Raw genomic sequence first — 24929 nt, 5'->3', positions numbered from 1 at the left:
AGGGTTTCAGGGCTATAAATATATGCTTATATCCTCCAAAGAAAACAGTTGTTGATTATTATTGATTTTGATTAATGAGAATACTCAGAGTTGAGTTTATTCCTCTTTTCCTTTAAACTTTAGAGAGTATCTATTGTTTTTAGAAGAATTCTTAGATTATTGATAGACTCAAGATCTGAAATTAGTTATCCGCTGCTTTATTGTTATTCTTCGTTGTAGCCTACTAAGTCATGCTGCATCAGTTGGTATCAAAGCTCAGTTACTTTCCATGAATGGGGAGGAGCAACCGCTTTGCAAACATGAACGAGGTGTACGTGCGCACGGAGACAGCACGTAAGGAGCAATCGACAATTCGTTTGAGGCACATGAGTGGTGGGCCGAACAATTGTCGTCGCCAACCAAGACCGCAATTCGCGAAGGCGGAAGGCAAGTCTATCGCTGAACATTGGCAACACACGGAGGATCGATTCAGGGCTATGAGGGATCAAATTGAAGACCTCACTACCCAATTATCCAACTTGTGTGGTCAACATGGGATCAGATCTAGAAACCCGTTTGCGGAGCGCCGAATGCACGGACGTCAGCACCTTGCGCAAGCTCATGCCAATCGGCGGGTAAGTAGATTCGAACTCGATACACCGGAATTCCAAGGTTGCTTGCAACCCAAAGAGTTCATGGTGGCAGAAAAAAATAGAAAATTTCCACAAAAAGAAGTATCTAGGAAGATGGCGGAGTTGGTGTCTAAGGAGGGGGCGGAGATCAATTCTCGTTCGGTGTCCCGATACATTAAACGTATGTACTGACCATTTCAAATTATATGCACCACGGGAGGCAAGGGGGCCAAGCTTATTATTGATCCAAGGAGTCATGAGAATATAGTCTCGGAGGAAGCAGTTCGCAAGTTGGGGCTTGAGACCAAGAGACATCCTACTCCCTATCAATTGGAGTGGCTCACAAAAGGAAACGAGGTAATGGTTTCTAAACGTTGTCTAGTGTCATTTTCCATTGGAGCTAAGTATAGAGATACTATATGGTGTGATGTGGTTGACATGGAGACGTGTCACCTGTTATTGGGCAAGCCGTGGCAAGATGATAAAGCTGCTATCCATGATGAAATAAAGAACACATATAGCTTCATGTTGGGTAAAACCAAATTGACTTTGCTACATAGCCCATGGGCGGAGCCAAAACCTTCACAAGGGGATGGTCAATCCTTTGTAGCCAAGCAGAAGTTGACGGACATGGAAAGAGGCGTCAAGGGAGTGGTACCGGGGCCTATAAAGGAGCTATTGGGAAGATTTGTCGACGTGGTCCGAGCAGAATTACCGAAAGCGGTACCATTATTGTGAGACATTCAACCTCAACTTGGTTTGGTGCCAGGGTCAAATGTTCCTAATCATCCGCACGACATCAAGAGTCCAAAAAAGCTTGAAGAATTGGGAGAACAAGTACTGGAAGAGGTAAATCTTTCAGAGAGTATCGCAATTTTTCATGAAGAAGAGGAACCCTTGGAAGAGGTAAATCTTTCGGATAGTTTTGCAATTTTTCATGAAGAAGAGGAACCCTTGGAAGAGGGAAATCTTTCGGATAGTTTTGCACTTTTTGATGACAATTCTACATATCATGTGCCTGATAAGAGCCTCGAAGATAAAGTCTTCGATTTTAGTGTTGAGCCAATTGACTATGTTGATTTCATTGGGATAGATGTTATTTTATCAAATTATTCTAACCAAAATTGTGATAAGATCTATATTGTGGAGAAGAATTTTCAGTCAACGATTGAAAGGGTCTTTATGAGTTCTTTGGGAATTCTCATGGCTTGTGGGACAAGCAAAGCACTAGAGAAGCATGACAAGTCTACACAGCAAAGGGGTGTGTGGGGATTTCACGACAAACATCGAGGTACTTCGATGATGAGAAGCGTCACGCTTATTGTGGGATGTTGCCTTGTTTTGATCTTGAGGAAGGGCGAGTGGAATAAGTTGACTGGACATCCAAAGGACCGTGGAAAGAACCGGCCGAATTCGAGGACGAATTCTCTCCAACAAGGGGAGAATGATGCAGATCGTAGGTCCCCTGGAACTGCGATCGATCGCACATGTACTTGCGATCGATCGCAATTCCAGACACTTGCGCACCAAGCCTCTGGTTGTGCGATCGATCGCACTTGTACCTACGATTGATCGCACTTGTACCTACGATCGATTGCACACGAAGCTGCTTATGTTTTGTTTCCGCGTTTTAATTAGGTTTAGCCGTCTTTATTTCCTTGTTTTAGTAGGATTAGGGCTTTGGGAGTCAATATTTCGTTATTTTATTAGGTTTAGGGTTTTGGGGGTATTTATGTAATATTTTATTATGTTTAGGGTTTTAGGACTATAAATATATGCTTCTATCCTCCAAAGAAAACAATTGTTGATTATTATTGATTTTGATTAATGAGAATACTCAGACTTGAGTTTATTCCTCTTTTCTTTTAAACTTTGGAGAGTATCTATTGTTTTTAGAAGAATTCTTAGATCATTGATAGACTCAAGATCTGGAATTAGTTATCCGCTGCTTTATTGTTATTCTTCGCTGCAGCGTACTAAGTCACGCTGCATCACATATGCAGTCACACACCAAACAAATGAAAGTTTCAGCACTAAACTAATCTATGTGCAGCACAAAAGATTTTGTTAATCTACAATTAACTTAATTCATTAAATGATGAAAATTCAATATTCATGAAAGTTTTGAAGTTGAGATTGAGACTATTAATGATACTTAAAGAGCAACCACACCTGGCTAATGCTGACAAACTACTTTGGGGGCTAGGAGAACTGCTTTTATATTGCAAAATCCAAGGGGTGAATTAATTGTGTTTTGTTTCCTGTAATTGAGATTGTGATATTGAGATATTCAATCAGCTTATTTGGTAATCCTTATAATAACTTTCTTGAAGTATCATTTTGTATGCAAACCTCACATCTGATACACAAAAAGCTGATATATGGTATAGAATTACCTAATTCCAGATTATGCATTTGTTTCAAGCTGAGTTAGGACCATTGGCTGGCTTTTAAAGGTTGGCAGATAACAAATTTATGTTTATGATTGAGAATTTATAAATAAATACATTTTTGGGGCAGGTGGAATTTTAGTAAAAAGTTTAAAATGATTGTATGAAATTACCATTCAAACTTGGTTGGTGCTTTGGATTTTGGTGTTTCTTAATTCTTGTTTATAGATGCCTTGTTTAATAATGCCAACTTTTATTCGCCTATAGCTGTAAACTTGCAATTCTGACCAATCTCTCCTGGTTGCTTTACGTGGCTTTGTATTAAATGCCATTTTTTCTTACTTCTTTAAGCCATCTAAGTATTTATGTGCATTTGAACTAACCATAAGTTTTGTGAAGTCATGTGATAGATAATTATATATTCTGCATCGATCTTTTATATGTGATCAAAGCTTACCTTGCTAGAAAAACAGTTTTTATTTTTTGCTAAACCAAAATAAGCTTTCTTCTTTTCTACCCAAATATGTAACACAATACATGTTGGAGAAATTGTTATAATTGTCTATGGCTAGCAAATTGTTTTATGGTTTGACATTAACCGCAACATGAGACTTAACAACATTCTGCTTGCTTGACCAGTTTGCATCTCATAGTTTCACCCTGTTTGTGTTGCATCTCATAGTTTATATTTTCCTGAAGCAACAATAGTTTAGGTGTTCAATAACTAAGCTTCTTATTGTAAAGGCTGTTGATGAAGATATGTAACACAAACTCAAAATATTGTTGAAGTTACATAAAAAACAGGTGGAATCCATACCCTGTATTCAAAATATTGCAATAATGGTAAGTGCCTATTTCAGAAGTAATTGTGTACGTGCCTATTTCAGAAGTAATTGTATTAGAATCTGGTTAAGGTTAAAATAAAGGGTATAGATTCTTTGAATCACTTAGAACATTCTTCTTTCTCTCTTCTTTCTTCTCCTCTTGTTACTATGTTTGTTAAAAAAAAAAAAAAAATGTTGAAAGTTACTTGAAAGGTATATTTACAACCATTTAGAGGAAAGGAAATATCCTTTGGTGGCATTTGTTTCTAGTAAGCACCTCAACCATGTTTTCTCCTGCAACTTTCTTAAGCTCCTCTTATGTAGTGTTGCTAATATAGGAATTTTTCAACTATAATCGAAGTGTTGATTGGAGGTGTTGCTGCAACTTTCAGACAATAGTTATTACTGATTAGATGCAAAATTTTCCTTTTTCTGGAGCTGTTCATCTGTTCATACTGGTATTGTTTGCAAACAGATGTGTGATTTGCCAAATGAGGTACAAAAGAGGCGAACGGCAAATAAAATTGCCATGCAAGCATGTTTACCACAGGGAATGCATCATCAAATGGCTTAGCATTAACAAGGTCAGTCAATCCTTTCATAAAAGATGAACCTTTTAAGAATCCTAGATCTGCATTATTTTTGCCATGGCCTGACCTTATATTCCTGTGTTTTTTTCTTTTTCAGATATGCCCAATTTGCAACACAGGTATTTGGCGAGGAATCAAGGCATTAAAGCATCAATTGGCAAAATTATTCAGAATCCAAAGTTCATTAATCCATCAATTTTCATTTTTTTTTCTCTTTTGTACTTTTTTTAGGTATGGGGGGTTAGAACCACACTAGCTTCCTCTTTCTTCATACACGTTTTATTGTGTATGAAAACCATATATTATGGCTTCTTGAATGATGCAAGTTGGTTCTTATATATAACAATATAGTTGAGTATTCCTATTTAACATGACATTGGTCTGATCTTCTTTGCTTGTAAGCACATAGATTAGTCAAGAATCAGAACTCACATAGAACAAAATGGGGACAGTGTAGAAAAACTCAGAGATGACATTGTTATAAGAGGTATATGAGGGACTCTTACTTTAAAGCTTGTTTATAACGAGCTGTTGTGTGCTAATTTTTGTTTGGTTGAAGGAAAACGAAATCTAACATTTCTATGTATTGATAGTTTGGAGTCTAATAGGCAAACTGAAATGCTTACTAAAACAAAATTTCAAATTTTTGATACTTACTATTTACATGTAACATGTAATTTGAAGCCAAAACTCTTGATTTTTCAAATAAAACTCATGATGGTTGGGACATCAAACAAATTAAAGTACATATATAAAGAACAAAACTTGTGGTTCATTAAAATTGTTGTTCCATTGTCATTCTATCAAAAGCTCATTAAAAGTTTTGGGGGTAATTACATTTTTCTCCCATGAACTCCGACGCTATGTCAATATCCTTCTATGAACTGTCAACCTTATTGCCCGACCCTAACAGACTACCATTTTCTTTTCAAAACCCGTCTTTCATCAGTTAACTTCGTTAAATCGGACGGAATATTCTCTTTTAGATGTTAAATCTCATTAAAAGATAGAAATACCCTCCAAATAAAAAATTAAGACAAAAAATATAAATATATTTGTTTTAAATTAGAAATTAAATTATAAGTGTTTTTCAATTTTAATATATTTATATTTTTTTGTTTTAATTTTTTTGAAACTGGTACTGATACATTAATAATATATATTTTTTAAAAAAATTTGTTTAATTTTAAGGGTATTATATGTAATTTTTGTATATAAAGTTAGGGTATTTGAGTTATTTCAAGTTTTTTAGCGTGGTTGACTGACGGAAAGGGGGGTTTGGGAGGAGGTTTAATCCTTCGAGATTTTGAGGGCAAGGCAATTGCAGCACAGAGCTTCACGCGAAAGGGACAATTAGACCCAACTACTGCTGAGGCAATGGTCATGGTCCATGCAGCCCAATTCTGCAACGACCTTGAAGTTAGCAATGTCATTATAGAAGGCGATGCACAAACAATTATCATGGCGCTACACAATGAGGAGCGGAATGGGAGTAGGTATGGTCAACTTATAGAGGATGCTAAATTAATTTTGAATTCTCTATCCAATTGGAAGCCTAACCATGTACGACGGAATATAAATTGTGTAGCCCATATTTTAGCAAAGTTAGCTACTAGAAGTGTCATAGATTACATATGGAGAGATGAGATACCTGATTGTATCTGTGATATTGTACGAGCTGAGCAAATTGCTTCAGTTTAATCTTGATTAATGAAGACAAGATGTTTATTCAAAAAAAAAGAAAAAGAAAAAAAGAAAGGGGGGTTTGGGAAGAAAATGGTAATATGATGGGGTAGGGCAGTAAGGTTGACAGTTCCTAGAGGGATATTGACATAGTGTTGTAGTTCATGGGAGAAAAAAGTAATAACCCCAAAGTCTTGCTTATAGAATATCCACTTTTGAAATGCAAAATATCCCTTGAAGATGCATGCCTTGTAATGAAGAATATACATCCTATCACGCCTCAATTATTTTATTTTTTAATTGTCACATATTCATACTTTATCTATTTGCTCTCATTCATTTAAATCTCCAAAAGTATATGCAAACAAATAAGCAAAAAGTTCTTTTGATTTGAACAATGTAATTCAAAGAATTCAAGAAAATGAAAGATGGGCAAGCCCTTTGTTTATCTGATTCAGTAGTAATTTTATGCAGACAAACATAGTAACTCACAAAAACAATTCATCGAAAAAAAAATGTTTACAATATTCCTTTGTCTATTAATGCATCTCTTGGTTACCGAGAAAACAATACAAAGAGGGGAAAAAAGGGCTAGAAAAGCAAACCAAAATTGGAAACCAATATTGCAAAATAAAGTTGCACATCTCTAATATACAGGACTACCCAAATTGTTCATTTTAGGAAAGACAGAAAACAACACATTAGCAACGAAAGAACAAACAACTCTTCCACATGGTGGGTATTTCAGGTAGCTCCAGCATTTTAAACCCTCTGCAAGCACCGAAGATGAAGAAATAATCATTAGAGATGTGTGTGTACCTATAGAGCAAAACTTCTTAATCCAACTATTGTCCTAGTGAGAATCAACATAAAGATTATTTTTCCCCATCAATTAAAATAGAATTTAATAATTTCTGTATCTATTTGGATGCAAAACTTTCTTAGAAATAATAATAATTGAATGAGCAGTAAGACATATCTCTTTAAATTCATAATCCGGATCAGTTTGTTCATGGAAATACAATGTTAGGATAATCCCTTCTACTTATTCTCCGAGCTAGAAAACTAAATGAATGAACAATATTAATCCAATTACAACATGGATGCCAACTTTATCAAGGGATCAAAATCCAGTTACATACCTATTTTTGGAGGCTCCCAGTGATTAGTAATGAAAAACTCAATATTCGGAGGCCTCCTCTCTCTCTCTACGTGGTTGCTTGGACAGTTTAATAAACACATGTGATCCTATTGTGCAAACCCAACAAAAATAGCAACGTTCAGCAAACCCAAAGCCAATTTAGACCCAAAAAACAAATAAAATGAATGAACATTAGGATAATCCATTCTACTTATTCTTCTAGAAAATTAAATGAAGAACATTATCAATCCTTTTACTGAATATGATAAATGTTCCATAGTATGCCTGCAGTCACAACGTGGATGCCAACATTTGCAAAGGGTCAAAATCAAGTTGTATACCTTGGAGGGTACCAGTGATTGGTAAAATATGTAATGACCAGCAATATGCCAATTAGTAATGAAAAACTCAATATTTGGAGGCATCCTTACTCTTTGTGGGCACTTGGACATTTTATCAAACACCTGTGATCCTGTTGTACAAACCCAAAAAGAATAGCAACGTTCAGCAAACCCAATGCCAACATTTAGACAAAAAAAAAAATGAAGATAATCAACAGGTGTTGTTGGGAAGAAGATAGGAAGTCCATGATTCCAACCCTTATGGGTGATAGATGGACCTCCCATCAATATGTAAAAAAAGAAATGACGTGGCAATAAACTGACCTTTGGATTGATTTCTTGAAACTTGGCTTGCATCTAAATGAAACTCGGATTCATTGACTCTCATCTTCTAGTTTATGGAAGAGTTGAAAATCAAGCACAACGTAAGGGATGTGGGCTATCTTGAACCACTCTCGTCCTTTGCAGCGTTCTATCAACAGAGGACAATTGCAAATATAAAGGTGCAGGAGTGAGAGAGGCAGTCCATTCTCTAGAAAGGGCAAGAGCTTTTCACAGTGCTGGATATCAAGATACTTGAGTGAGGGAGAGAGGCCAAACTTTGGAAATGACGTGAGGTTTGGGCATCCAACGATAGAAAGACGCAATAGTGAGGGAGGCAGGCCATCCTCTAAAAAGGATGTGAGCTTTTCACACCACTGGATACACAATTGTTCAAGAGAAGCAAGGAATTGAAAGCATTTGGAAGACATGCATTCCAGATCCGGGAAGTTTTCAATGGTAAGGCTCGTTAGAGAGGCAGGTAGCATCTCCTCTGGAAAGCACACCAGATGCGAAGAGTCACCACGAATTACAAGTTCTTTAAGAGAGGCAAGCTCAGACAATTCCGACGCAAAAGTGGCCTCATTAAACGACGCCATAGTATCGATAGTAAGTGATGTTAGGTTGGTGGGGAAACCTACTTCCGGAAATGATAAAATGCTTGGACAATCCCGTATTTTCAATTCTTGAAGAGAGGTGAGGTTGTGTATGCAGTTGGGCAAGGCTTGCATTTTCTCACACTTGCAAATCGTAAGTGCTTTCTGGTTGGTAGGGAGCAGCTCGCTGTTCTGGAAGGAATCAAGATTTGAACATCCTTCAATAACAAAATGATGTAGATGGCTGAGGTTGTGTATGCCCATGGGTAAGGATGTAAGGTTATTACAATAGGAGATCTCAATGACTTCAAGAGACGAGTTGTCATGGAAGCTCTTTGCTATCGACTCCAACGTACCACAATTTTGAATTTTGAGGTGTTTAAGTGTTGCAGGTAATTCTCCACTTGACGTTAAGAATTTGAGGGATGAACAATCCCTAATTTCCAAGTACTCAAGAAGAGATTTGCTGCACCACCAAAATTTGTTGATATCATCCCCATCCACCAAAATCTGCATGTTGTAGCACAACTGTATCGTTAGCTGCTTTAGAGTTGGAGGTAGTTGCCCTATTGCAAAGTGAGTCATTGAATGACATTGTGAAATGTAAACCTCCTCAAGATGCATGCTGTTGTCCATCATTGACTTGGGAAAAGATTCCAAGGCGTCGCAACGGAAGAGCGTGATTTTTCTCAATTTGGATGACAAACTAAGTTGTAACTGCTCTTCTACTTCTTTTTCCTCCAAAGAAACTAGTTTGGAACAACTACGAATCTCCAAAACACCAAGATACGGGAGATGTTGTAGTAATCCCATATCATTTAACCGCAAATTTGTCAACTCCATGCAGTCATGAATAGTTAAATCTTCCACATTTGTGAGTCCTCCAATATTGAGATCTTCTATTTGACTTGTGAATTCAAAATTTGTTGAGCAAGTCCTGAAGCTTAGTGAGCTCAAGTCAACCTTATTTCCACGCACCACACCTTTGGATTTCCCAATTTCTAGCTTGCAAAGCTCTGGAAAGCTGGATATTGAAACCAACAACTGCCAACTTCCATCTATCACAATATTTTCTAATAAAGGAAGATGGTTTGGTAACTTACCCATCAGTTTTGGACACCATTTAATCGAAAGCTTACATAATTTTGGGAATTCTTCACAAGGAATCCAGTTCTCCCACTTTTGCATATTCTCGAAATGCAAAGTTTCCAAGGATCTAAAAGGTTGAGAGCAATCTTCCCCATAAAACTCGCGACCAATATTTATCACATTGCCCATGCCTTTAATGAAAAGGTCTTTGAGTGATGGTAATTTGCCCACCGTGGGCAATGATGTGCACTTTGCACAACTTTCAATCTTCAAGAGTACCATATTAGAAAATGAAGGAACTCTTAACCACATTGGAAATTCTGTACCACCGTAGTAGCTGATGGTGAGCTCTTTCAAACCCTCGTGAGGTTTTAGCTTGTTAAGTACCTCTAATTCATATGCTCTGTCAATTGACTCATTCATGAACTTATTCCATTCAAATGACACCCCAGAGAGATTTTTCTTTTCAAATAGCCTGGCATCCCTTGCATCCTCATGATTAATCACATTTTCCAATCTGGAAATGCAAAGTGTATCTCGAAGATGCAACAAAGGCCCTAACAATTTTATCCCAAAACAACTACCTTTTCCAACAATTAGATGGGGCAATGTCTGGAGACAAGTTAATTTACTGATTTGTGGAGGCATTCCTTCCAATGCATTTGCTCCTTGAATGTTGAGATGTCGCAAGTTGAGTAGGTTTCCAAATGTTGAAGGCAATTTCTTTAGAGAAAAGCACCACTCCAATATCAATGCCTGTAAATTGTAAAGAGTGCATACTGATTCGGGCAAGCTTCTTATTTCAGTGTGAGAAAGGTCAAAGAACCTTAGATGCTTTAAATCACCAATTGATTCTGGTAACTCATATATCTTGTATCCATTCAAAGAGAGCACCCTTATGCGTCTGAATTTTGGCAATAATTCAAAAAGAACATTACGAGTCAAGTAATATGCTCCATACGAAAGCTTAAGAGGCAGGAAGGTTCGTAAACACATGAGATCATTAAAGACCTCAAATTTTTTAATGCCATCATATGCACCAATCAAGTAAGACGAATGTCGAGCCTTTCTAGATGGTTTCCCTTCATTATTAACCCCAACTTTGTCTTCCATTCTAAAGCATATATTTCCTGCAACCTGTTGAGCCAAATCGTTGATGAGGTCGTGCATCACAAATCTTGATTCATCGTTGAACGATCGTTGGAAAAATGACCTCGACAATAGATTGCGAAAATCCTCCCTACCCAAATCTTCCATTTGCTTTCTCCCATCTTGTGGCTTAATTAAACCTTCTGCCATCCATAGTAGAACCAACTGCTTCTCCTCAAATACGTAGTCCTTAGGGAGTATTGAACAATAAGCAAAGCACCTCTTTAAATGTGAAGGCAGATGGTGATAGCTCAACATAAGAGCTGGAGCAATTTCATTTTTCACTTCTACTATATCCCATATATTGCTATTCAATACATCTTCCCACTCATCACGATCTACTTTATTGCATAAGACGCCTCCGAGTACTTTCGCTGCTAAAGGAGAGCCTTTGCACTTTCTACTCAATTCCTCACCAATATCTTCGAGGTTTACATGTGCGCTAAAATCTATTGTACCCAATGCATGATGGGCCAATATAGACAAACAAAAATCTTTTGACAATTTATTCAAAGAGTAAGCTGGAATGGTACCCGTCTTTGATGAAACTCCTTGATTGCGAGTTGTGATGAGAATCATACTTCCCGGAGCCCCTGTTTCAAAAGGAGCACGTAGATGAGTCCAGTCACTGTATTTCTCATTCCAAAGATCATCGAGAACGACTAGAAACTTCTTCCCTCTTAGATTTGCTGCCAATTTCTCTTGCAGCCAACTTAGATCCTTGCCCTCACAATTTTCGGAGGAGACAAATTGTAGAACTGTTTTAGTCACCCTAACAACATCAAAATCTTCAGAAACACAAGTCCATGCTTTGAGCTCAAAAAAGCTTTGCACTTGTTCATCATTGTACAGAAGTTGAGCAAGAGTAGTCTTACCCACACCCCCCATACCAAGTATAGGAAGCACAGAGAGTTGAGCATCACTACGTTTTTCGCCCACCAAAAATTGAAGTAGAGCCTCTTTATCTTTTTCCCTGCCATAAACATGGGCTTCGGTCACTACAGAAGTCGGGGCTGGTGCCTGACTTGTTCTGTATGACCTCGTATCGACAGTTTCACTCAATTTCAGATCATCTTTTAGCTTCACCATCTCGTTGAATCGATCAGTGATCTTCTCCATCTCTGACCCCAGCCTCATGTTGATCCCAACAGCAGTTGGAGTGAAGGAAGTACAACAAGCAGGGATGAGCTTTCGAATCTTGCTTGTGCTGGCCTGATCATCTCCTCCCATCAACTTGCGTCGCAGAGCTTCCGTTGCAAACTCATCCAGTATGTCTTCCACATCGTAAGCCAAGTCTCTGAGATCATTCAGCCACTCTTTCACACCCTCGTTCTTATCTTGCTTCTCATCCGCATCATCCAGGACTGCCTGAATTCTTCTCAACGTTTTGCTCCACTTGTCCACCTTCTGTTGAAGCCCCTCTCGGCGAACAAAGCTGAGCAAATCAGGAGACGACAGACGGTCAAAGAGGACACCGAGGAATGCAGAAAGGAAAATCTCTCCGACAGGCATGGTTTTTTTTTGGTATAGAGGAATAAATCAGGAAAGGATGCAAAGTGTAGCGAAGCACTCAACAAAGCAGAAGTATTTGGTTTCCCCTGTGAAAGCTTGATGAGTATTCTCAAAACTTGTTTTACTCCAAGACAAATCAAATTGCTTTGACGAACATGGGTTGTTTGTGGGGCCCTTGTTGGTTTCTCTCTAATGTGCATTTTTTTTTTTTTAAAAAAAATTAATCTCTAATTAGGAGAAAAATAAATGTTCTCGTCTTGGGTAAAAACATTGGACAGGTGAGACTGTTTGATTCTGGTTTAGTTGGCTGTCTGTCTTGGTCTGATTATGATTAAAAAAAAAAAAAAAAAAAAAAAAAAACTACTTATTTTCATCTACATTTTGTTTTGTTCATTTAACTCATTATATATATACAGTGTCATATCGTTATATGTTATTAAATATGTAAAAAAAAAAATATTGATGATACCTAATATTACCGTGAGGATTAATCAAACTAGATAGTATATATATATATAGGGATCACATATAAAAAAATCTATTTTCAATTTTTGAATAAAATATTTATTTTTAATAGAGAAAACATGTAGAATATTAAGGGTGTGGAGTTTACCACAGTTGGCCACATTCAATCGAATCTAATGCATAAAAAAACTGAGAAAAGATCCACCGGCATTAGAATTCATCTATTCAAGAAAACTTTTACGCCCGCCCACTCACACGATTAACAATGGAGAATTGGACCGTGAAAGGTGGGTGTGCATAAAAAAACAATGAAGAATTGGAGTAGTTTACCACAGTTGGCCACGTTAAATCGAATCTAATGCATAAAAAATATGAAAAGATTCCACCGGCATTAGAATTCATCTATTCAAGAAGTCTTTTAAGCCCACTCACACGATTAACAATGGAGAATTGGACCGTGGAAGGTGGCCCGGTGTGCAGTTTGTCATCTTTCAAGCTCGTGCTCTTCGCACGGCAATCGGTGCACCCCTCCATGCTTTCACGCCAACAAATACATGTTGAGACGTTTTTTTTAACATTTTTGACCACGTCTATGAAAGAAATTAAGCAAGTCCTCCATCAACTCCAATGTTGTAATTCATGTATTCATCAAGACTTTTACCTCCACTTGCACAAGATTCGTCCTTTATTTATAATTTATCTATTCAATATTACTTTTCTGTCCAATTTTTCAAAACACTTGCACAATAACATGTATAGATATAGAGGAAAATTGGTTTTAAAAGTAACGTATGAATATAAAAAAATTAATGTAAAAAAGTGAGAATAAATGTAGCATTACTTCTGTTAAAAATGGCCGTTTTTATGTATTGAAATTGTTGATTTGAAGTTTTTTTGTTAATGCATTCAACAACGCCATCTGTGAGAAACTTATTTGGTGTATGTATTGGTTCTCGCTACAATATAATGTATTTTCCTCGTCAAATTCAATGGCTGCCATAAGATTAAATGCTGCTTTCTTTTTTATTTTGTGCTTAATGGTCATTGAATATGAACTCATACAAATTTGGATTTTCTGGTATGGGGAGTACTTCATATTATGGTCCTTTTGAGGTAAATGATCATTTAGCAAGAATAGAGGTATGCAGGAGTAGTGGCTGGAAATACCTGCCGTGACGTCAAAAATAACTTTAAGTATTCTGACAGCATATGACAGTAAAAAACAACTAAAGAATTGTTCCCATGCGTCAAAATTACAATCCCTTATACACTACTTATGGTTTTCAAAGCCAGTATGAGGTAAAATCCTATGTTCTGGATTTTGGATCATCCCAGAGCATAAATCCCTAACTTTGCATAACTTTTGATGAGTATTGCAAAATCCAAGGGATGAATTAATTGTGTTTTGTTTCCTATAATAGAGATTGAAATATTGAGATATTCAATCAGCTTAATTATTTGGTAATCCTCATAATAACTTTTTTGAACTATCATTTTGTATGCAAACCTCACATCTGATACACATCATAAACAATTATTACCTAAATCCAGATTATGCGTTTGTTTCAAGAGTCAGGACCATTGGCTGGCTTTTAAAGGTTGGCAGATGTGTCTAACAAAATTATCTTTAAAGTTTTTGTGCTTTTAATATAGTTTATATTTTCCTGAAGCAACGACAATGATTTAAGTGTTCAGCAACTAAGCTTCTTATGGTAAAGGTTTGTTGATGAAAATATGTAACATAAACTCAAAAATATTGAAGTTACATGAAAAACAGGCGGAATTATACTGAGGTACTTCTTAATGCATGGTATATTGCAATGAAATGGCTCTTTCTCTTGCCGAATACATTATAGTATCTAGTATTTGCAAAACAATTGTGATAGATATACTTCATGAAATTGCAATGAAGTGTATTGCAGATGATAAGTGCCTATTTCAGAAGTAATGGTTAAGGTTAAAATACAAGTATGGATTCTTTGTTTCAATATATATATATGTTGAAAGTTACTTGAAAGGTATATTTAAAACCATATATTTTGGCTTCTTTTTTTTTTTTTTTTTTTTTTTTTTTTGTAACAAACCGAAATTCATTAAAGCATAAAAAAGATACAGGACAGACACAAATAAACCCAATCTAAACAGACTACAAACTCCTTATAGTAGATGAAGATAGAAGTCATCTGCGAATGCAGCCAGAGAGAACCCTTGCCGCGGCGCAATCTGATGGATATAACCATCGGGAGTACGAATACTCCTATGAAGCATCTAAACAGACTTTCAAAAAAGCCATGGAGATTTAGATGCACAGTAACTATGGAAAAAAGGTTTCCAAACGGAAACCAAAAAGAAAAGAAAAAAACCACTTCACTTACAAAGAGTCTTAAATCTAACCAGATCGAGTTTGTCAAAAAGTAACACAAACATGTTACAGAAAATAACAACAACATTACAGAAAACAAAGGCAAGCTAAAAAGCAGATAAAAATGTCCAAAAACCAGCAACAGTGGAGTAGTCGGAGACGCACAGGCCACCGAGCCGGAAAGGAGACCAGAAGATCGGCGATTGAGGTTGATGGAGGTCGAGCGGCGCGTGAGGCAGCGAGTAAGATCTACTCGCAAGCGCGTGTTGAACACGCATCAACGCGTGGTGGTCGGATGGGTGGATCGCTGGTGGAAGATGATGGAGGAGATGGTCTGGAACCCCGGGGGATGGCTCGTGTGTACCCAAGATTTCCTGAAAACAAGAGAATAAATTTTGAAAAAAACATATCCAAAGCTTTCAAAAATTTTGCGAAATCCAGACTTGGAGCTTCTGGTAATGGGGGTGGTTGGAGGTTTTGTGGTGGAGGATGGGCCGTTACAATTTTTGGACAGAGATAAGGCCTCCGAGGAGACAGATAGGGTCTCTAAAGAGACAGTTTTGGCCTCTGAAGAGGCAAGAAGGGGAGGGGGAGTAAGGAGAATGGAAAAAGAGAGAGAAAGGGGGGAGGAGGAAGATAGCGTCTCCCACCTCCATGGCTGCGGAATTAGGGTTTGGGGGATTCTAGAGGAGAGAGAAGAGAGCGTTTGGCTCTCTGTTTTTTTATGATCCGCACTCATTTGAGATGGACTAGATATTTTGGCTTCTTGAATGATGCAAGTTAGTGCTTATGTATAAGAATATAGATGAGGATTCCTATTTGACTTGAAATTGGTCTGGTCTTCTTTGCTTGTAAGCACAAAGACTAATCAAGAATCAGATCTCACATAGAACAAAATGGGGACAGTGTAGGAAAACTCAGAGATGATATTGTTATAGGAGGTATATGAGTGACTCTTACTTTAAAGCTTGTTTATAACGAGCTGTTTTTTGCTAATTTTTCTTTGGTTGAAGGAAATCCACAACAAAAGACAAGCTAAAGGAGGAAAACAAAATCTAACATTTCTATGCATCGATATTTTGGAGTCTAATAGGCAAACTGAAATGGTTACTAAAACAAAATTTCAAATTTTTGATACTTTCATTTACATGTAACATATAATTTGAAGCCAAAACCCATGTTTTTTCAAATTAAACTCATGATGATTTGGATATCAAACAAAAGTAGATAGCAGTAGATGAGAATTGCCTGCAATTTGGTTGACCGAATTACAGCTACTCTCGTCATCAAACGAAAGAGGACCCTATGGTTGATGGGATTCATATGCTAAAGTATAATGCTCGAGATGCAAGTCCCATTTACTCGCATAAGTAAATTTTATTGGGATTCTCTTTCATTTGCTGTTTGAATTGACTACAATTTAGTCAATAAATTGCGGCCAATCTCGATCACATGGCAGATATGTCTCAATTATTTGATATCTTAGCAAACTTATTATTATTTTTTTCCTACTTTTCCACATGTAGCTCAAGCTAAGAGAGAGATGTTAGGAAATTAATCCTATTTCCCAAGACCCGTGAGATGCGAAAAATAAAAAAGAATGCGGAATAATAAAGATAAGCAATCACACACGACACAAAGATTTAAGTGGTTCTGCTTAACAAGCCTACATCCACTGGCGGAGACGACCCAGAGAAAATTCACTATCAAAAAATGAGTACAAGAGAGTAACAGGGTGAGAAAACCACTCAAACCCAAAGCCCCAAATACACCCAATTCTCACTTTGCCCAAGGGAGAATAATAGCAAAAAGGGAAAAACGAACTCTCTCTTTTTCTTGCTCTCACCTTTTCTTTCTCTCAATTGCTTTTGGCACACCAAAACACAAAGCAAATATTACTTTGTTTTTCTCTCCAATTCTCTCTTTTTCTCCTCCCTTTGGTGCTTCACGTTTTTTACACACAAAGCTATTTGGCTTGACACACATTAAAACCAAGCTGAAGCATGCCTTTTATAAGGCTCAAAGTCGGTCAAAGGAAATCCAAAAGCAAGATGGACTAAAACCTTCTCCAAGTCAATCTCAAACTCCTACACCTAGGAGGACTTGGAGAAAGAGTCGGTGAAACAATACTCCTACTACAAAGCCAACTAGGAGAAGCCACCTCACGGGCCCACTAGCAAATAGATGGGTTCATGTCACCCTTAACAAGAGAGGACCACAAAAGAAATAAAAGCCTATTGGAGTGGCCATGAAAAGTCAGTGTGCAGGTTTGTCCTACGTACCCCCATATGCCAGTCCAAAGCAAAACACAACAGTTCTAATAGTTATATTAATATAGTAAAATTAATTAATTAATTAATTTAATATAAATCCAATCGTCATAAATAACAGTGAAACCGTACTCTAACTTTCGCTATATCCCTTGGTGCACAAACCCAATATTACCATAATATTACAGAATGGATAAGATTCTATTTCAAGTATTTAACTTTGCATGATAGTAAGTGTTATACAGATATATAAAGAACAAAACTTGTAGTTCATTAAAATTGTTGTTTCATTCAACCAAAAGCTCATTAAAGTCTTGCATACCAAGTAAATTGGTGTCTCTTGGCGTACATTCTCCAATTTTGACATGCAGAGTATCCCTTGAAAATACATGCCTTTGTTATTTTATTTTCTAATTGTCAAATACTCATACTTTATCTATTTGCTCTCATTCATTTAAATCTCCAAAAGTATCTGCAAACAAATAAGCAAAAAGTTCTTTTGATTTGAACAATATAATTCAAAGAGTTCAGGAGATGGAAGGAAAGACGAGGAAGCCCTTTGTTTATCTAATTGAGTAGTACTTTTGGGCAGATAAAAACTCTGTAAAACCACGAACAAAAAACAATTCATCGAAAAAAAAATGTTTATAATATTCCTTTGCCTATTAATGCATCTCTTGGTTACTGAGAAAACAATACAAAGAGGGGAAAAAAAGGGCTAGAAAAGCAAACCAAAACTGGACACCAATATTGCAAAATAAAGTTGCACATCTCTAATATACAGGACTACACAAATAGTTCATTTTAGGAAAGACAGAAAACAACACATTAGCAACAAAAGAACAAACAACTCTTCCACATGCATGGTGGGTATTTCAGGTAGCTCTAGCATTTTAAACCGTCTGCAAGCATCGAAGATGAAGAAATAATCATTAGAGACGTGTACCTATAGAGTAAAACTTCTTAATCCAACTATTGTCCTAGTGAGAATCAACAATAAAGAATATTTTTCCCCATCAATTAAAATAGAATTTAATAATTTATGTATGTATTTGGATGCAAAACTTTCTTTGAAATAATAATAATTGAATGAGAAGTAAGACATGTTTCTTTAAATTCATAATCCGGATCAGTTTGTTCATGGAAATACAATGGTAGGATAATCCCTTCTACTTATTCTCCGAGCTAGAAAACTAAATGAATGAACAATATTAATCCAATTGCAACATGGATACCAACTTTATCAAGGGATCAAAATCCAGTTACATACTTATTTTTGGAGGGTCCCAATGATTAGTAATGAAAAACTCAATATTCGGAGGCCTCCTCTCTCTCTACGTGGTTGCTTGGACAGTTTAACAAACACATGTGATCCTGTTGTGCAAACCCAACAAAAATAGCAACGTTCAGCAAAGCCAAAGCCAATTTAGACCCAAAAAACAAATAAAATGAATGAACATTATGTTGGATCATGGATCAGCCATACTAGGCCCAACAAAACAATCATTCGGCCCACAATACAAGCTCGGTTACTTACACCTACTTACCGAACTTAAGTTCGGTAATTTTATATTTACTTAAGTTCGGTATGTAACATTTGGTTCAAAGACTCAGTAAACCGAGTCTAGCATATATTCCCGAAGATTATCCTCGGGAGGCTTTATTCGTTTACGTGGCATTCTCCTATTACTCATCAATACAATATATGATACGTGGATCCTCGGGTGGACCACTATGCCAGATAAGCAGCTACTATTTGATGCCTATAAAAGGAGGTCTCATTTCAGTTTTTGATAACTTCTTTTTCCTTAATCGAATATTCTCAACTCTCTTCATCTCATTTACAATCTTCAAAGTTTATATATTCTCCTAAACATAGTGATTGATTTAGGCATCGGAGCTATTTTCCGCTGGCGAACACCGGCAGCTTTGATCTTTTTCTTACTATTTTGTAGTTAGGTGATCCTTCGAACATCACAACATTCACAGGGTTCGTGCTACGCCATCATTCGGAAAACTGTGTTTAAACACATTAGGATAATCCATTCTACTTATTCTTCTAGAAAATTAAATGAAGAACATTATCAATCCTTTTATTGAATATGATAAATGTTCCATAGTATGCCTGCAGTCACAAGATGGATGCCAACATTAGCAAAGGGTCAAAATCAAGTTGCATACCTATTTTTGGAGGGTACCAGTGATTGGTAAAATATGTAATGACCAGCAATATGCAAATTAGTAATGAAAAACTTAATATTCAGAGGCATCCTTTCTCTTCATGTTCAGTTGGACATTTTATCAAACACCTGTGATCCTGTTGTGCAAACCCAAAAAGAATAGCAACGTTCAGCAAACCCAATGCCAACATTTAGACAAAAAATAAAAAGAAGAACAAGAAAATAATCAAAAAGTGTTGTTGGGAAGAAGATAGGCAGTCCATGATTCCAACCATTATGGGTGATAGATGAACGTCCCATCAATATGTAAAAAAAGAAATGATGTGGCAATAAACTGACCTTTGGATTTATTTCTTGAAACTTGACTTGCATATAAACGAAACTCGGATTCACTGACTCTTCTCTTCTAGTTTATAGAAGGATACAGCATTAATCAGAACATAAGGGATGTGGGCTATCTTGAACCACTCTCGTCCTTTGCAGCGTTCTATCAACAGAGGACAGTTGTCAATTTCAAGTTTCAGGAGTGAGAGAGGCAGTCCATCCTCTAGAAAGGATGTGAGCTTTTCACAGATGTGGATATCAAGATATGTGAGTGAGGGAGAGAGACCAAGCTTTGGAAATGACGCGAGCTTTTCACACTTAAAGATAGAAAGACTAGTGAGTGACGAAGGCAGGCCATCCTCTGGAAAGGACGTGAGGTTTCCGCAAGCATAGATAGAAAGACTCGTGAGTGAGGGAGGCAGTCCAACCTTTGGAAAGGACATGAGCTTTTCACAAGTAGAGATAGAAAGACTCGTGAGTGAGTGTGGCAGGCCATCCTCTAAAAAGGACGTGAGCTTCTTACACGAATCGATACTCAATTGTTCAAGAGAGGCGAGGAATTGAAAGCATTTGGAAGAAATGCATTCCAGATCCGGGAAGTTTTCAATGGTGAGGCTCGTTAGAGAGGCAGGTAGCATCACCTCTGGAAAGGACACCAAATGCAAAGAGTTGCCACGAATTATAAGTTCTTTAAGAGAGGGAAGCTCAGATAATTCCCACTCAAAAGTGGCCTCATGAAACGACGCCATAGTATAGATAGAAAGTGATGTTAGGTTGGTGAGGAAACCTACTTCCGGAAATGATAAAATGCTTCCACTGCGCCATATTCTCAATTCTTGAAGAGAGGTGAGGTTGTGTATGCAGTTGGGCAAGGCTTGCATTTTCTCACAGTAGACAATCAGAAGTGTTTTCAGGTTGGTAGGGAGCAGCCCATTGTCTGGGAAGGAATCAAGAATGGGACATTGTACAATAAAAAACTGATCAAGATGGCTGAGGTTGTGTATGCCCATGGGTAAGGATTTGAGTTTATAACAACATAAGATCCCAATGACTTCAAGAGACAAGTTGTCATGGAAGCTCTTCGCTATCGACTCCAACCTACGACAATCTTTAATTTTGAGGTGTTTAAGTGTTGTAGGTAATTCTCCACTTGAGGTTAAGGATTTGAGGGATGGACATTGCGAAATATCAAAGTATTCAAGAAGAGATTTGCCGCTACTGCATTTGTTGATATCATCCCCATCCACCAAAATTTGCATGTTGATGCACCACTCTATCGTTAGCTGCTTTAGAGTTGGAGGTAGTTGCCCTATTGCAAAGTGAGTCAATGAACTACACCCTGAAATATAAACCTCCTCAAGATGCATGTTGTTGTCCATCATTGCCTTAGGTAAAGATTCCAAGGCCTGGCACTTGTCGATCCTGATTTTTCTTAGTTTGGATGGCAAACTAAGTTGTAACTGCTCTTCTACTTCGTTTTCCTCCAAAGAAACTAGTATGGGACAATCATGAATCTCCAAAACACCAAGATACGGGAGATGTTGTAGTAATCCCATGTCATTTAAGCGCAAATTTGTCAACACCTCACAGTCTTCAATAGTTAAATCTTCCACATTTGTCAGTCCTCCTATAGTGAACTCTTCTATTTGACATGTGAATTCTGAAATTGTTGAAAGATTCCAAAACCTTAATGAGTTGAAGTCAACCTTATTTCTGCACACCACACCTTTGGATCCCTCAATATCTAGTTTGCAAAGCTCTGGAAAACTGGAAATTGAAACCAACAACTGCCTACAATCATGTATCTCAATATTTTTTAATAAAGGAAGGTTGTTTGGTAACTTACCCATCAGTTTTGGACACCGTATAATAGAAAGCTTACACAGTTTTGGGAATTCTTCACAAGGAATCCAGTCCTCCCACTCCTGCATATCCTCGAAATGCAAAGTTTCCAAGGATCTAAAAGGTTGTGAGCAATCTTTCCCATAAAACTCGCTACCAATATTTTTCACACTATCCATGCCTTTAATTAAAACCTCTTTGAGTGATGGCAACTTGCCCACTGCGGGCAATGATATGCATTTTGCACAACTTTCAATCTTCAAGAATAACATATTAGAAAATGAAGGAACTCTTAACCACATTGGAAATTCTGTACCACCATAGTTGTTGATGGTGAGCTCTTTCAAACCCTCGTGAGGTTTTAGCATGTTAAGCACCTCTAATTCATGTGCTTTGTCGTGTGACTCCTCTATGTTCTCACTCCATTCAAATGACACCCCAAAGAGATTTTTCTTTTCAAATAGATTGGCATCCCTTGCATCCTCATGATTAATCACATTTTCCAATCTAGAAATGCAAAGTGTATCTCAAAGATGCAACAAAGGCCCTAACAATTTTACCCCTGAACAACTACCTTTTCCAACAACTAGATGAGGCAATGTCTGGAGACAAGTTAATTTACTGATTTGCGGAGGCATTCCTTCCAATGCATGTGCTCCTCGAATGTTAAGATGTCGCAAGTTGAGTAAGTTTCCAAACGTTGAAGGCAATTTCTTTAGAAAAAAACAATTCTCCAACATCAATGTCTGTAAATTGTAAAGAGTGCATACTGATTCAGGCAAGCTTCTTATTTTAGTGTAAGAAAGGTCGAAAAACCTTAGATGCTTCAAATCACCAATTGATTTTGGTAGCTCATATATTATGTATCCCTTCAAAGAGAGCACCCTTAGGCGTTTTAATTTTGGCAACAATTGGAAAGGAACATTATGAGTCAATGCACATAATGAATATTGTGAAAGCAAAGGCAGGAAGGTTCGTAAATGCATGAGATCATTAAAGACCTCGAATTTTTTAATGCCATCATATGCACCAGCCAAGTAAGACGAATGCCGAGCCTTTCTAGACGGTTTCCCTTCATTATTACCCCCAACTTTTTCTTCCATTCTAAAGCATATATCTCCTGCAACCTGTTGAGCCAAATCATTGATGAGGTCATGCATCACAAATCTTGATTCATCGTTGAACGATCGCTGGAAAAATGACCTCGACAATAGATTGCGAAAATCCTCCCTACCCAAATCTCCCATTTGCTTTCCCCCGTCCCGTGGCTTAATTAAACCTTCGGCCATCCATAGTAGAACCAACTGCTTCTCCTCAAATACGTAGTCCTTGGGGAGTATTGAACAATATGCAAAGCACCTCTTTAAATGTGAAGGGAGATGGTGATAGCTCAACATAAGAGCCGGAGCAATTTCATTTTTCACTTCTGCTATATCCCATATATTGCTATTCAATACATCTTCCCACTCATCACGATCTACTTTATTGCATAAGACGCCTCCAAGTACTTTCGCTGCCAAAGGAGAGCCTTTACACCTTCTAACAAGTTCCTCACCAATATCTTCAAGGTTTACATGTGAGCTGAAGTCTCTTGTACCCAATGCATGATGGGCAAATATAGACAAACAAAAATCATTTGACAATTCTTTCAAAGAGTAAGTTGGAATGGTACCCGTCTTTGATGAAACTCCATGATTGCGAGTTGTGATGACAATTGCACTTCCTGCCGCCCCTGCTTCAAAAGGAGCACGTAGATGAGTCCAGTCACTGTATTTCTCATTCCAAAGATCATCGAGAATAACTAGAAACTTCCGCCCTCTTAGATTCGCCTTTAGTTTCTCTTGCAACCAACTTAGATCCTTACCCTCACAATTTTCAGAGGAGAAAAATTGTAGAACTGTTTTGGTCACCCTAACAGCATCAAAATCTTCAGAAACACAAGTCCATGCTTTGAGCTCAAAAAAGCTTTGCACTTGTTCATCATTGTACACAAGCTGAGCAAGAGTAGTCTTACCCATACCCCCCATACCATGTATAGGAAGCACAGAGAGTTGAGCATCACTACGTTTTTCGCCCACCAAAAATTGAAGTAGAGCCTCTTTATCTTTTTCCCTGCCATAAACATGAGCTTCGGTCACTACAGAAGTCGGGGTCAATATCTGACTTGTTCTGGATGACCTCCTATCAACAGTTTCACTCAATTTCAGATCATCTTTTTGCTTCACCATCTCGTTGAATCGATCAGTGATCTTCTCCATCTCTGACCCCAGCCTCATGTTGATCCGAACAGCAGTTGGAGTGAAACCAGTTATTAAAGAAGCAAGCTTGCGTTTCAGTCCCTTACTTGTGCTGGCCTGATCATCTCCTTCCGTCAACTTGCGTCTCAGAGCTTCCGTTGCAAACTCATCGAGTATGTCATCCACATCGTAAGCCAAGTCTCTGAGATTATTCAGCCACTCTTTCACACCCTCGTTCTTATCTTGCTTCTCGTCCGCATCATCCAGGACGGCCTGAATTCTTCTCAACGTTTTGCTCCACTTGTCCACCTTCTCTTGAAGCCCCTCTCGGCGAACAAAGTTGAGCAACTCAGGAGATGCCAAACGGTCAAAGAGGACTCCGAGGAACGAAGAAAGGAGGGCTTCCGCCATTGTTTTCTGAATGAATCAGGAAAAACGATGCAAAGGGTAGCGAATTAAGCACTCACAGAGCAGAAAGTAATATTGGTTTCTCGTGTAGAAGCTCGATGAGCATTAATCTCAAAACTTCTTACTACAATACATTTTTTTTTTAATTTTTTATTTCTGAGCAATCACCTTTATTCCTTGGCACGGTAGTTTGGTGTAAAAGCAAAAGCACTCCGCTTTTGCCATGCTCTTTCAAATCAATGTTATTTCCTTTCCATTATTGCGAGAGACTGTTCACCTCCACTCATCCGTAGGAAGGTCGGTCATTCCTGTCTGAACTTTTTGATAGTGGAAGGAAAAGAAAAGCATCTTCGGCCAAACCCGAAAAAGAGAAAGCAAACGAACATATATGCTTGAACCTTTCCTTTGTTTTTCTATTTTCTTTCGGTGGCTCTCTTTTTCCAAAGCATTGTCCATGAAAGTAACCAAATTGAAGGGAAATTCCTTATTTCATTTCCTTCTTATTTGATTTTCATCTTCATTCTGCTTTTTTTTTCTCTCTTTTTCTAAAGCAAGTCAATCATGAAAATACCTATTAGATCCTTTCCTTTTTGT

At 37.5% G+C, this 24929-nt stretch overlaps 1 protein-coding gene and 1 pseudogene across 1 annotated transcript; both read right to left on the bottom strand.

Moving 5' to 3' along the window:
- Positions 1-7528: 7528 nt before the first annotated feature.
- Positions 7529-12247, bottom strand: LOC148587219 (putative disease resistance RPP13-like protein 1). Its single transcript, XM_088513067.1, has 3 exons — positions 8224-12247; positions 7905-8112; positions 7529-7711 (listed from the first exon to the last, which is right to left on the bottom strand). The coding sequence occupies exons 1-2, from the start codon at positions 12245-12247 to the stop codon at positions 7955-7957; spliced, it is 4182 nt and encodes a 1393-aa protein (XP_088369193.1). The 3' UTR covers positions 7529-7711; positions 7905-7954.
- A 6283-nt stretch (positions 12248-18530) lies between these two features.
- Positions 18531-24403, bottom strand: LOC148587218 (putative disease resistance RPP13-like protein 1; annotated as a pseudogene).
- Between the last annotated feature and the right edge of the window lie 526 nt (positions 24404-24929).

The sequence above is a fragment of the Corylus avellana genome, chromosome 2 (genome assembly GCF_965113065.1).
Source record: "Corylus avellana chromosome 2, dhCorAvel1.hap1.2, whole genome shotgun sequence".
Lineage (NCBI taxonomy): Eukaryota > Viridiplantae > Streptophyta > Magnoliopsida > Fagales > Betulaceae > Corylus > Corylus avellana.
This window is presented reverse-complemented; position numbering and strand designations above follow the sequence as displayed.

What these genes read in the sequence shown, in the direction of transcription:
- LOC148587219 (XM_088513067.1), bottom strand. Translation starts at nt 12,247, where the DNA reads ATGCCTGTCGGAGAGATTTTCCTTTCTGCATTCCTCGGTGTCCTCTTT. An exon ending in CCTGCCTCCCTCACTATTGC is followed by an intron (nt 8,113 to 8,223) that starts GTCTTTCTATCG and finishes TGCCCTTTCTAG; the next exon opens with AGAATGGACTGCCTCTCTCA.